Source organism: Ovis aries, chromosome 14, assembly GCF_016772045.2.
Source record: "Ovis aries strain OAR_USU_Benz2616 breed Rambouillet chromosome 14, ARS-UI_Ramb_v3.0, whole genome shotgun sequence".
NCBI classification, from domain to species: Eukaryota; Metazoa; Chordata; class Mammalia; order Artiodactyla; family Bovidae; genus Ovis; species Ovis aries.
The window spans coordinates 12530623-12544765 of NC_056067.1; the positions used below are offsets into that span (position 1 = coordinate 12530623).

Below are 14143 nucleotides of genomic sequence, written 5' to 3' on the forward strand. Positions count from 1 at the left end.
GGAAACTAGACAGAAAGTGGATTTAAGACCAGGTATTCCTTTTGTAACACTGAGAAGGCGGCAGAAAGAACAGACTCCCTAGCTTGGAAATCAAGAGCCGCCACTGGAAAGGATATGTGCCTCGTATTCTATCTATGAGACAAAGACCTAATAAAAAACTTTTTTTTTTTAATTTTTATTTTCAGTACATTAAATTTACTCATAAAAACATTCTAAAAATGTACAATTTTTCCTTTTTAACAAAGTATAATAAAACATAAAAACCCCAAAAACAGAATACTTGACATTTACAATTCAAAATCAAATTAGCAGAATATTAAATATTTACAAAACTATATCTTTTAAAAATATTTATAAAGTTACATGCAATTTTGTAGAATTGACATAAAAGAATGGCTCAAAAATGGGAGAATTTTCCTTCATTCCTAAAAAGTATGTCCAATAGAAGCTGTGAAGATTCTTGAGTACACGAGGTCTTCAGTTTCAGTACCAAAGCCTGTCTTTGTGCATCTAAGAACTTTACGCATGAGGGGCTCCTCACAGCACCGGGGTGGACTGGCCGGCGCTCCCCTCCCTCCAATAACAGTGTAGTAACTGACCTTTGGCCTCAACCAGCATAGTACATAGTTTGCAAGTGTTGATTAAAGATAACTCACTTTGATTCAGAACCTCGGGACTTTTAAGTAATTGAGCCTCTTCAGAACCCATGGATGTAAATGTCACCTGCCTCATTCTTTGGGAGTCATCTGCACTTTGGAAAGGACGGCCACCTCGCTCAGGGTCCACAGGCCCATCCGCTGGATGGGTGGTTGAGCTGAGCAGGGCCACGGTTTCCCTTACAACCTTTAAGACTCTTGGACACGTAACACCATCAGTTATCATTGTGTAAAACTAGCAAGGCATCTAGTAAGCCACCACAGAAGCAGGAAGAGTGACAATGACAGGGAGCGAGGAGGGTGCAACCTGATTCCCGCTCAGAAAAGTGCTCACTAGCAACACTGGAGTGAGTGGACAGATGCAAGCCTCGGTCAGCCCGTGCTCTGATGGGAACGCGTTACAGCCATGTAACGTTAGGCAAAGTTACTACCCGCTCTGCACCTCCATACAGCGTGCAGTATAAACTAACTGTGGGACTTCTTGCGATAAAGGACCTAGAATTCTAAATTGGTAAATTAAAATACTGAACCTGCTTGACTACTATATTAACAAGCTGAACTCGTGTAATTTTTTGGAGATTATAAATGATGCTGGTTTTTTTTAAAAACATCCAATCACATACCTGCTTTCAAGAAAATAGTTTCGTCTTTATTATTCTAAGTGCTAGCTCCCATTTTCTCAGTGCTCTTTAGCAATTAGAAGTTTTTAACATTTATACACTTTCCAATTTTCAATATCATAAAATAAAAATTAGAAAATAAGGTAGAAAATCGAGTGTTCTGCTTTAAAAAACAAACAAACAAAAAGATTAGTGTTTTATCCCAACGTTGTATCTACTTCAATCTGTACATTCCACTTTCCCCATTCTTGGGGATAGAAACTTTAAAATATGACAGACTACACAGGGCAAAGTGGCTGGGGCCACACCTACCTGGGGCCGCAGCATTTGGAAACTGAGCCCACAACTTCAATGACTAATTGAAAGGGTCAGTCTGACCTGTGTTTCTAGCTGATGAGGACATCCTCTGAGGAAATGCCAAATGCTCTTTTAGGCTCACAGACTGTGGTTGCTTCTGGAGAGAAATTTCATCAGAGACAATACTGCTAGCAAATATTCCCAAGTTCAAGTATGGGACTCACTCACTCAAGAAGAGGTCTCACGGTTTGGCAACTGAATGCTTTGTGCCTGTGTGTCCCGTGTTCACGTTTTACCATTAGCAACTCTGAGTGGCCACACATGCATTTTCAAAGACAGCTAGAAGTTTCTCTGAGACTTCTGATGACTGGAACACAGCCACACAATGTCTGAACCTATTTCTCAATTTGAATGTCATACTTCAAGTTGAAGTTTGTTCTGATTTTTTGTTGTATTTGACGCTAACCTCTAATATTTATCAAAACAGTTATAAGGGTACAACAGACACTTTCATTCCCCAATACTGACGACTAAAAAAAAAAAACCTAAATATGATTTCTCTCTTTTGTTATGAGACAGTTTTCAACAATTTCACTGTGTTGAAATAGGATTTATTTAAAATAGTTCTTTGTTTAAAAAAAAACCAAAAATTTTAAAAGTTTGGCTTTCAGCACATATCCAGGCCACTGTAACGGCCTTCAGAAATATTAAAATCGTAAACATCAATGAACACTCCAAGTCTTCCTTAAACATAATAATATGACAAGTTCCAGTCTAGTACTCTTTAAGGCAAAGTTGTGTCAGTTCTCACAATTTTGACATTTTGTAGTGTTTATAATTTAAGAGATCAATGTAACATTCCCCCAAAAAGCTGTTGTAAGCATCATCATTACTTCAAAACTGTAGGTAATACTGTGTGCCAAGAAGAGAGAGAATACAGAGGTCTGTCAATTCTGCATTGCATAGAAATAAAACTCTACTAAAATAAAACTCTAAAAAACTCTACTAAAAGCCTTTCATTAAAAAAAGTAACAACTTTCTGCTTTAGTTTCCAAGAAGCCAGGAAACTGATCTCAAAAATTTGAAGCCTTACAACACAATGCCTCAAATTCTAGGGTACTCTTGATTTATACCAATTCTGCATGAGGCTGATTGTCCCATTTTAAGAATGGTCTGAGTATTATTATTTTCTTCTCTTTTAAATATTCAACTGGAAAATCCCTGGGCAAGGCCTTACCAATCAGTATTTTAACATTGAAGGCTGTAGCATTTAAAACAGTATTATTGAAGCACAAAATTCCCTTTAGCCATGAAGCTTCAAGTCCCTAACTTTCACAACAAAAGCTCTCATTGCAGTGGGGTAAACTGAGAGCTGCGTGGTGGGCTTTATTTCCCACCTGATACAACTAGACTTCTGCAGATCTTGTAGCTCTGTCCTGTCGGTGTAGTCTCTTTCAGAGTCTTAACCACTTTCTATCGTAGTTTTCCGGTAATTTTTTAATGGAATTAACTATTGATACAGAGCCTAATACAAAAGAAGTTGACAGGAGAAAATTTCAGTCGTTTGCTCAGAGATTGTAGGACTGTATTATTGTTGAAAGGTCTGTCTCAAGTGTGAATCCGTTAGCAGTGAGCCTTGGGGTCCTTGGGAAGTCCATGGGAGATAAAATAACTTGCAAACTTGGCTAAGGATACGCAGCCTCCCGTCAGTGCCGCTCACGAGGCCATGCTGCTATCGCGTCTGCCAGGGTTCCTTCATGGGGAAGACGACAGGACTCAAAGCTCTGAAGGGCTGGGAAGGAAGGTGTCCTCAAAGCTTTGACAGCTAGGGATTCTCTGGGACTTGGACCCTTTTAGAAATTAAGTTGTTGCAAGTAACTATTTCTACTTAATAATGTAGTTTAAATGTATTTGCAGGAAAAAATAAAAATAAAAACCTGAAACTGCTACAAGTGCTTTTAAGGAGGGAAGGAATACTACAATCTCTGTTGTGTACCAAGTCATGTAGCCTGCTGGTGCCGACTCTAAAGACGGGTTCTCTGAGTGTCTTGCACTGACTGGTCTCAGGGAGTCTGTCTCCCAGAACTGCAGAGATTGACATCAGTTTACATTCTTCTGTAGTGCAATCCTTAAAAAGCCCAGAGATTAGTGCCTAACCACTGTAAGAACGAAACAGAACAAACAACAAAACAAAGGCGACATTTTCCCTCACCAGGGGTGTCAAGAGTCCGACTGGTAGAACTCCACTTGGAGAACTCCGACCTTCAGTTCTCGATTCCAACCTCACGTAGCTGCCCTGGAATTACGTGTGAGCCTAGAAGGACCAATTACGGCAATGCTCTTCAGGAGACGGCAGGTCTCTGCATTGCGACCAAGGGTGGAGGTGGCCAGTTTTCACCCACAGTGGAGATACCCACTAGGCCAGTCCTGACATCAAGCTCCCGTCTAGGATTTTGGCAATAAAACTGAGTTTGATGCATTCCTACGCTAGGTTTTCTATCCAGTCTAGTAAAGTAAAGCACCTTTGGATTAAAAATATTAAGCTCAACAGCAACTAGACTTCTCAGTTTTGTATTTAATTTTCCTTAGGTCTCCATGGCTTAATAGTGTTCTGTTGCCAGAGAAAAATATCAATCTGTGGAGTCCAGACTTTCTGCTGGAGGGGCATATTTCAACCTAAAAGTACCTAGAGAAGGGGGAAAAAAAAAAAAAAGAGATCAAATTTGAATCACCATAGAATTACTGCCATGATCTGTCCAAAGTTATTTCCGGAGTCACTGGTCAAGATTTGGGTGCTGGAAATCTAAACCACCTCTTCTAACCACTTCCCAATTCCCCTGCTGCACCCCCAAACTCATTTGTAAAGTTTATCAAATCAGACAAACGGTGCAGAGACTGCAGAGTTCCCAGTCCTTTCCCTCAAATTTTGGGAGCTCAGACAGCAAGAATCGGCCCCTTCCTTGGGGCAGGGCCAGGGAGGCCCAACCCCACAGAGGGCTCTGGGCTCGCTGCCTCAGGAGACGCAGCACCATCTCTGTCAACGGGAGTGGCCACAGCCCACAAGCACCCCACCTGCCACCAGACCCGACTCCAGGCTGTCTGTGCAGCTCCCCTCAAAAGTCTCCAGAAAGCAAGTGGCTGACTGTCCAGCTTTCCCCATGCCCAGAAAAACAGCAAGAACAAACCTGGTGTGGTAACGACAGCAGACACACACCTGACTAAAGGAGACAAAAAAATAGCGAGTGGAAGCAGGAAAGGGGGAGGAAGACACAGCACAGGGAGCGAGGACACCACGAGCCACACGGCGGCCACGGCCATGCCACTCGGGGCCCGGGACACACGCGGGGACAGAGCCCCATCGGCAGCGCCTGCGCTCACACGCCACGCCCTCGGTCCTCAGTGAACACTGGGGATGGCTCTGAATCACCCACGCTTGCTCCCCAGTCACGTGGCACAAAAGAACAGACCGCGGAGCCGTCGGGCCACGGCCAGCGAGCCACACTGGAGTGAGGAGCAGGCAGAAATCATAAAGACAGTCTCTGGGCCAAAGCTGCCCTTGGGGGCTGCACAGCCCATCAAGAGTTTGGTGCCTTTTCAGAGAGCACTTGAAAATCACTTCTTGCTTGCTTTAGAAAAAAGGAAGTTGATTATTATTTTCATAAAAAGGACACTCCTGTCTGGATCTCTCCACCTCGAGAGCCTTTACCTTGCCGATTGAAGTCCATGGACGGCTGCTTGCAGTCCTGAGCGCGGTGACCGGTGGCCCCACAGTTGTAACACGAGAGGTTCCCGCTCTTTTTGTGACTGGAACCATTGCTACTGCCCACCAAGCCCTGGGCCTGGTAGACGCCCGCCGCCCCCATGAAGTTCTGCACAGGCGGGACGGTGAAGGCGGACTGGCCGCCCAGCACGGGCTCGGGGCCCACACCACCGCCGTAGGGCGAGTGCACGACCGGGAAGGCGCCGCCGCCATACTGCTGGGCACCCATGTAGCCGCTGCCGCACACGGGGCTGAAGGGCAGGAACGGGAAGGGGAAGACTGAGGGCCCCGAGAATGGGTGCTGGAAGTAGCTGGCGTAGCTGACGGTCAGGCCGCTCGAGCCGCAGCTCCCGCTGCAGCCGCACGACGTGCACACGACACAGCCGGGCGGCGGGGCGGGTGCCGGCTGCTGGGGCACCGGCTGTTGCTGATGGTGGTGGTGGTGGTGGTGGTTCTGGGCCGAGGCGGGGAGGTTCCCAGGGGAGCTGCCACCACCGCCGCCGCCGCCACCACTGCTGCTGTAGAAGCTGCTTTCGGGGACCGAGGAGAGCGCGGGGCTGGAGCTGGGGGCTGGGCAGCTGGGCACGGTGGCCATGTTTGCGAAGGATGGGGACGGGTGGCTACTGGAGGCGGCAGTGTTGCTGTTCGCACAGAAGCTGCCCTGCAGGGGGCCCACGGGCACACTGCTCATCGCAGAGAAGGCAGCTTTGGTGTTGGCTGTGTACAGAGCAGTCCGGGGGTTTATTATTGCAGGGGGCACACTTATTTGCACATTGTTAGAACAGGAGGTTTGCCCAGAGATGGCAGAATCCGCAGGGACAGATGAAGACACCAGGAGCTTGATGGGCGGCCGAGCCACGTGGAAGACGGTGCTGGACGTCCCCGCGGCAGCAGTGCTGGCTTCCACCACCAGGGCCGGCTGCTGTGCCGGCTTCATCACCCTGTCCAGTGCGGACGCATGGACAACTTTGGTGCGGGGACCAAAGGAGACAGTGGGCGACACGGAGCTGCTCTCGGCGAGTCCGGAAAGGACCTGCATGGGCTGATGGGGGGTGGACGAGGGGAGCACGTCCATCATGGTATTGCCAAAGCTCTTGTCCACTTTGATGCTGCTTCTTGGTCCAGAGACTTTACTGCGCTCCTCGAGTGACAGCAGCGAGTGCACAGAGGATGAGAGGAGCTTCATGTCCGTGCCCCCCCTTTCCGCCTTGTGCACAGAGTTCAGCATCCTGATGGGTGCGATGTGCGAGGCCGCCGTCATCATCTGTGGGGGCAGCGAGTGGTGGCCCGACGGGGTGGAGCCTGCCTCGTTCTGCACGGGGAGGACCTGCGCCGTGGGCCGAGCGGAACTTGAAGTGAAGTGGTTCAGCAGCATCACAGGCTTCTCCTTGTCAGGGCCCTCCAAGTGGATCTCCACACCTAGAGGTGGAAACAGCATCAGCACAGCCTGCCTGGGCCGGGCGGGGGCAGCGCCTCGCGAGCCACGCAGGAAGGGCGGGCATCCTTACGTCTGTCGTTCTCTTCTGCGCTGTCTGAGCTCTCTTCCCGGGCCTGCACGCCCATCGGGCTGGGCGAGGAGCTGGAGCACTCGGAGGAGCTGCCTTCCCGGGCCGTCTGGTGAGGGGCCTGCTCCACCTCCACCCGCAGCGCTGTGGAGAAGGGACAGGTGACAGTCCAAAGGAGGCACCGAGGTCCTCGAGCCACAGGACACAACGCTGCCTGTGCCCTCCTCTCCCGCCCACAGGCATGCCTGTCACGTCTGTCTTCACATCAGACCCGAGGAGGCAGGTCCTGCCCTAGCCCTATGTGCACGGGGTTGAAGCTCCCACACGGCAGACGCACATGGGACTGTGCACTCGACTCCCCAAGCACACACCACAGACCAGGAGAAGGACCCCCAACCACCAGGTGCTGCAAAAGCAGCCCTCCACCAACACAGAGACCTCTGTGTTCTGAGGCCCAGGGACACAAGACCTTTTCGGTCAAACAAGTAGCGAAAAGATGCACTGACAGTTTTTCCTTCCTGGTTCCTGTCACTCTTGATGTTTCTAGTGCATAAGGAAAGCAGCAGAAGGGCGGCTGCCGTGGTCCTCCACCCCTGCCCCTGAAGAGAGGAAGGCAGGGGGAAGGGAGAGGGCTGGTGGTCTGGCGTCAAGGACTTCAGGGTGGACCTGCAGGGCAGCAGCCTAGGGCCACCTCTCTGCACCCATGTGGAGGGGAGAGACTGGCATCTATTTTCACATTTCCTGTTCTTTCCCTCTCACCAGAGCAGTTTCTGGGTCTAAACCTTTTGCCCAAACAACTTCAGGCAAGTCACCTGTCTTCAGCTGAAAACCTAAGGTCCCTTCTACTTGTCTACTGCAGAAACTATAGGGGCTAAAACGATGAAAAGTAACTCTTTAAGTACTAGGAGATGAAAATGGAAAAGTGGTGTGACCTGAGGTCTGATCGTCCCCAGAAGGGTCCCGGGTCCAGGCGCACCCGGCCCCACCCACCTGCAGCGTGGCTGCCTCGCACCGTCTGCACGGGCCCCACGTGGCTGGTGGGGGGCACGCGGGCCACTCCGCTGCTGCTGACTGGGGGAGGGGCCGAGGGGTTCAGGCACCGTTTCTCTGACTTCTCCCTGTGTGACAGGAAAGCACACCAACAACCGAGTGTTCAGGTCTGCTGAACAAACTCTCAATGCTTCACAGATGCTACTTAAGTATACATATTCCACAGAAGGGTGATTTCCATCAAATAATCCCCAGGGTAGAAGATAACTGACTTGTCAGATTCACTCTAAAGGGTCGTTCCTAGCAAACCAAAGCCACATTTGTAGAGTTTTAAGAGTACTAATTAAGGTTTGATAAGCCACCAGTAGTAACAATTCCTAGTATCTGTTCCTCATGTTAGAAACTAAAATGAACACATTTCATAAACAATCTCACACTCACTTCTCCAGCTCCAGTTGAGTCTTGAGTTTTTTCTTTGCTCCCATGGTGAGGGATTCAAATTTATTTAGATCTTCTTCCGTGAGGCTCAGAAACTTCCACAGAAGAAACAAATTACAAAGTTACTGAGAATTAATTAGGATTCTGAAAACAAAAAACTTGGAGTTTAACTTAATAAACATATTCAACCTCTCAGATACGTAAACCCATAAAACTTAACCAGATAATAAAAGACAGGGAAACACTATAACTTTTACTTGCTAATTGACTTGGTGTCCAAAGTCCAAAATATAAGACACCCACTTTGCATCTGAGGGTCACGAGCTGTGTCTCCTGAGCCTTTAGCACAGGTGTCTGGACCACAGCTGGGTGAAGGTGGGGCCCCTGGAAGGTGCGTACTGTGCAGTCAGCTGACTGGGACAGTGTCCTGCGGTCTCAACTGCTACTGGGATGCAGTTCATGGAAGTGTCTCCCACTCCAGGGACCCAACTCCCACAGACAGGAGCATCGTCCTCTTTAGCGGCTCTTGTTTCTTGGAGTCACGGGACACCAGCAAATCTGTTGGGTATCAAGTGATCCAGAAAAGCAGGTGCCATCCAAACTGAATGGGAACCTAACCCACTGCCCTTACACTAAGAAAAACATCCTACTTGGTTCTCGTGCCAGTCCATAATATGATCTGTGATTTTAGCCTTTTCAACTACATACATCAGACTATAACTGTTTAAACTGATCATGAGCAAGGACAGTAAAATCTGTTGTTTTTAAGACTTATGAATCCTAAACTGAGAGTACTGAAAATATACTTAAAATGTGTTTTTTATTAGCAGTAAAAGCTTGATTTCTAGTTCTTCAATTGCAGGTTTTTGGACAAAGGAAATGTTTAGAGATCAAAGCTACAACAGCACTTTATCCAGCAGAGGGCGCTCAGAGTTAAAACATCCCATACAGGTCTAACCAGAGACATTGAAACTTGCATTTACCTGGGTCAAAGTATGTGGGGTCCTTTAAAAAGGCCTGCACTGAGGGCCGTCTAAGTAAGGGGGATGCAAGCACCAGAATGCACTACTTCTACCCCCTGCAGGGTGGCTGGAGGCACAACACTCTTCACATCACATACAGCAAGCATCTACTTGGGAAGACCCCAAACTACCTTTAAAAAGCTGTTTGTTCACAAGCAATTTATGTTCCAGTTTTTGTTTCCAGCTGCAGGCAGCTTCAAATTCAAATCCACGGCCCCTTCCAGCGAGCTCGTGGGACCTGGGGAGCACGCATCTGGCAGTGTTAAGGACCAGGTGGCATGACCCCCACAACATACACACTGCCCAAACCCAGCTCGGTTCCTCTGGGAACGAGGTCCGAAGAAAGAAAGGTTACCCAAGACAACAAGCGCATTCTGTCTGCCTGCCAGTAACCAACATACCTTCTCCATCGTGAGCTGTTTGAAGACAGGGTAATACTTGTGCAAACGCAGTTTCCGAAGCCAGTCTAAAATCCCGTTTTGCTCCTGGGTCTGCGGGGCCTGCAGGCTGGACGGCATCAGGATGGCAGGCGAGCTGTCCATCGGGGTCCGATAGGCCAGCGCCGAGCCTGCACCCCCCGAGTGCGAGCAGTGGGGCAAGGCGGCCGCGCTGGCTGCGTGCTGCACATGGTGCTGGGCGCTGCCCTGAGAGGACGGGATGCCAGCCACTCCGCACACAGGCCTGCAAGGACAGCAGACAGGTGGTTTTCAAAACTCCACGGCCTCCACTCAAGACCAGCTCCTCGATCTGGACTGCATCTGCGGCCGACTCCACCACTAGCATTCAAGTTGCGGCCTCTGCCACCACACCACGGACCAGGTGACCATCTGGACATGGCCGTGTGCACGCGCCTGTCTAGACACGGTGCTGAGCACATGCACATACGTTTGTGTGTCGCCACCAGACTTCCGGTTGAGCTGCCTAGTTTTTTTCTGTTGCTTCTATCACAGGATGATACCAACAATCATACACTAAAATCGACTCCACACATTTAAGTAAATTCCAGAAGCTGGAAGGAGCAAAAGCATCTCTCTCTGTCCCAGCCCCTTCCACACTAAACTGCAGACGCACAGATTTACCATGTGCTCACACACTCCAGGTGGGGGTGAACAAGAAAAGCGGGACACCAAAGATCTCCTTGCCTGAATAGCGTCAGTGGGACCGAGTGTGTGTGTGTGTGTGCACGCATGCATGTGTGTGTGCATGCGCGTGCACACCCACCACATGTGAGGTCAGCCCATTTTAGGGCCCCAGCTGGCAGAAAACCCCTAGAGCAGCAACTCTGGCCCTTCATGGGCTTAACCACTGCCTGAGAGCTTGTAAAAATGAAGATTCTCAGAAATTCTGGTGTCCTAGAATGTACAGGGCCCAGAAACTGGCATTTGCAATAAGGGTCTTTGGGAATTCTAATTCCAGTAGCTCAGAGAACCCCTTTTTTTCTATTTTTTGAGAAATCAAAAAGTAGATTCTCTCTATCCAATTCTTATCCAATATTACTAGTCAAGACTAAGATCAAGAATGCCTTAACTCCAGAAACAACTGCTGACACCCAGTGAGAAGCAAGCTCTGTAGCAAGGCTGACGAGAAATGTGCTGGCTGCATGGGAGAAGTCTCACCTTCCAGACACGCCCATCATGGTACCGACTTTAGAAAGGGAAGGGTTGCCAGGACCTACAAGTTAAAATGAAAACAATTCATTCACAGACCATGAAAGTATTTCTACTTTTACTGAATTACATTTTACAAACTCACTTGGACTTTGAAGCTGTTGGGTGGGAGAAGAAGTGCTGAAAAATTTCTTAACATGGTCATTTTTTAACACATGAGAAGGTAACGAAGCCAAATACCTAAAAAAGAAACAGAGTGGTTTTATCAGCATTAAAATGCATTATTACCAAGAAGTAACTGGGAGAGAAATTTTACTTTTCCATTAAGAGGCATTTGTATCAGAGAAAAACTAAACAGAAGCACGTTAACCTCTAATCTTCCTGCTGTATTCAGTTCAGTTCTCGGCAGGATTCGCGTGTTTCCTGGAGCCCCTTCCCGCATTCACACTGTATTACACTGTATGAACAGAGCCTCTCGAGGCCCACAGCACAGGGCCTGTGGTCTCAGCTGCCGGGGGGCACTCCGACGGCGGGCCCAGTCCCCGGGCCCTGGCAGCAGGGCCCCCTCCGTAAATGTGTACAGGACAGCATGCAGGACACCCTCAGTGTCCAGAGACTCTGGGCCCAGGAGACCTTTTATAGGTCTTCGTTTCATCCTTTCTACTACAGAAGAGAAAGAATAACCAGACTTTATTTCGTAAGACTGTCAAAATTACAGTATGTGGTGCCATATACTTCAGAATTCCTTCAATTGCATATCCTCAAAAGCATGCCTAGGCTGTTAAGATCCTTCAAATTCTCTGTAACTGAAGAGGAGACCAGAACCACCCAGACCACATGTCACCTGAGCAGCCCCTCCGTGACCAGGCAGCCCAGCCCCACCCACACCACCGAGGGCCGTCGGTCCACCAGTCACACGGTGCTGCTGCAGGGGCTGCTCTCCGTGGCCTTGCAGGGGTGTGGGGGGAGCATTACCTCAGGTCCGCTTCCAGATCCATATGGTTTCGCTCTACATAAAAGGAATCTGGGCCAGCTAAGCAAGGAATGAATTTCTCCAAATTTTCTTCAGGATGCAGCTGAGACAACTGAAAGAGACGGAAAGGCACAGGGAGTCTGGCACAATCTCCTTTACAAAACCAGGGTTGTTCAGTGCGAGAAACACCGGGCAGGTGCGAGGAGGCGGCGTCTGCCGGGGTGAGTCTGGGCTTCTGCACCCACAGGGACGCAGGAAGCCACAGCCCACCACAGCACAGGGAGCTGGCTGGCAAAGCCACCGCATCGGCCCAACCCCAAGAGGGACCTGCCCTCCCAGGAGACAGAGCACGTGAGCCGTCCAGCCGCGGCAGAGCACGAGGAAGAGGTGGCTGCCCTTCGAGTGGGCAGAGGAGATGGGCAGGGATGAACACGTCCCACAGGCGGAGTGAGGGTCAGACAGCAGCCGGCCAGGAGCCCAGGCACGGGACAGGGAGACTGTCCCCTCACTTCCGAGCTCTCTTCCGTGGGTGGCAGGCCGCAGGGAGCCTCTGCAGGGGGCACAGCGTGCAACGGCTGTCCCGGGGGCCAGGCGGGAAACCCCATACCTCCCCCGGAGCCTGCTCTCCATCCAAAGCAGAAAGCCCACAGGCCACTGGGGGAGGGATGAGACAGTGTCTGCTCTCAGAGCTCAAGCACACCCCCAAGTTTCTGGGGATGAGGCAGAACACCTTCCTGCCTCTGGGAGAAGAGGAAGAAGAGGAAGTCCTCCTGACACTGGTCATTTCTCAGGGAAGGTAAAAACAAAATCCTTCTAGCGCCAAGGAAGGGTAGGAAGCCCTCCTGAGTGGAGGGGCGTGCATGAGCACAGAGTGGACCAGGTCAGCTGCTGGGGAGGGAAGGGTGGCGATGAGAAAGGGCCCAACCCTGTGCCTGGACCTCAGGCTGCACCAGGATGGGGAGCCCCCATCCCCACCACAAATCTATCCCCAGCAACAAGTAACAGCACCCTCCCTGGAGTGGAATCAATGGGGCAGGCAGACCCACTCCTTCCCACAGGTGAGGCAAGACACCGCCACACTCCTCTCGAGACTCCAGGGACCAGCAGGTCTTGCTGGAGGAACCCAAACCCAGCTCTGCTCCTGACAAGACTAACCCAAAGCCACACTAATGGTTTGATGGATTCCATTTCCAGGCTAGTTTCTAGACATGATGTCTAACATTCAATCAAAAATTATAAGATAAAAAAGAGGTGGGAGTCTATTGTCAAGATAATCATTAGAACCAGACTCAGAAATAACCCAGATGTCAGAGCTATCAGACAACTGAAAATGAACAAGAACCCCTAAAATCATGGTACCAGAGATGAAGAATTCGGCTCATCGGCAACCTGGAGAGAGCTGAGGAGAAACATCCCTCAACTTGAAGACAGGTTCAAGTACACGTAACTCAAGGCCCAGGAGCAGAGAGAGTGGAGCAGAAGAAATACTGAAGGAAGGGACGGACCAGACAGTGAGGCAGAAGCCCAGGAAGGGCGAAGGAGCCAAAGCCAGGGGAGTGTCAGCTGCTGCAAATACCCAGACAAGAGTGGCAAGGTCTGCCAGCCTGAGTGGAGCCCAGAGAAGCACTTTTCCACAAAACAAGTAGGGAGGCCCGGAGAAGAGGAAACTCAGTGGTCTACATGGTGCAGAGGAGCAGGAGAGCCCGGGGCAGGACCCACAGCCCGAGAAAGAAGGCCTGTGGCGCTCTTCAGGGCAGGGCAGGCCGAAACAAAGGCGTGATCAAGCACCTTCTGTCCAAGCTTTTCAACTCGATTTTCTCCCATGGGATGTTTTCCTTGATCTTATAATCAAAGTAGACAGCATATTAAAAAGCAGAGACATTACTTTGTCAACAAAGGTCCGTCTAGTCAAGGCTATGGTTTTTCCACTGGCCATGTATGGATGAGAGAGTTGGACTATAAAGAAAGATGAGTGCCGAAGAATTAATGCTTTTGAACTGTGGTGTTGGAGAAGACTCTTGAGAGTCCCTTGGACTGCAAGGAGATGCAACCAGTCCATCCTAAAGGAGATCAGCCCTGGGTGTTCTTTGGAAGGACTGATGCTGAAGCTGAAACTCCAATACTTTGGGCACTTCATGTGAAGAGTTGACTCATTTGAAAAGACCCTGATGCTGGGAAATATTGAGGGCAGAAGGAGAAAGGGACGACAGGGGATGAGATGGTTGGATGGCATCACCGACTCAATGGACCTGGGTTTGGGTGGACTCTGGGAGTT

At 49.6% G+C, this 14143-nt stretch overlaps 1 protein-coding gene across 1 annotated transcript in view; it reads right to left on the minus strand.

Moving 5' to 3' along the window:
- Positions 1–226: 226 nt before the first annotated feature.
- Positions 227–14143, minus strand: part of ZCCHC14 (zinc finger CCHC-type containing 14) — a 47806-nt gene continuing 33889 nt past the window's right edge. The window contains exons 5-13 of the mRNA XM_027977713.3: positions 11871–11980; positions 11041–11135; positions 10905–10959; positions 9690–9969; positions 8270–8361; positions 7829–7956; positions 6842–6982; positions 5280–6752; positions 227–4259 (exon numbers count right to left, since the gene is read on the minus strand). Of these exons, the coding sequence (XP_027833514.2) occupies positions 4204–4259; positions 5280–6752; positions 6842–6982; positions 7829–7956; positions 8270–8361; positions 9690–9969; positions 10905–10959; positions 11041–11135; positions 11871–11980 (2430 nt within the window). The 3' untranslated portion in view covers positions 227–4203. The remainder of the gene's footprint in view (positions 4260–5279; positions 6753–6841; positions 6983–7828; positions 7957–8269; positions 8362–9689; positions 9970–10904; positions 10960–11040; positions 11136–11870; positions 11981–14143) is intronic.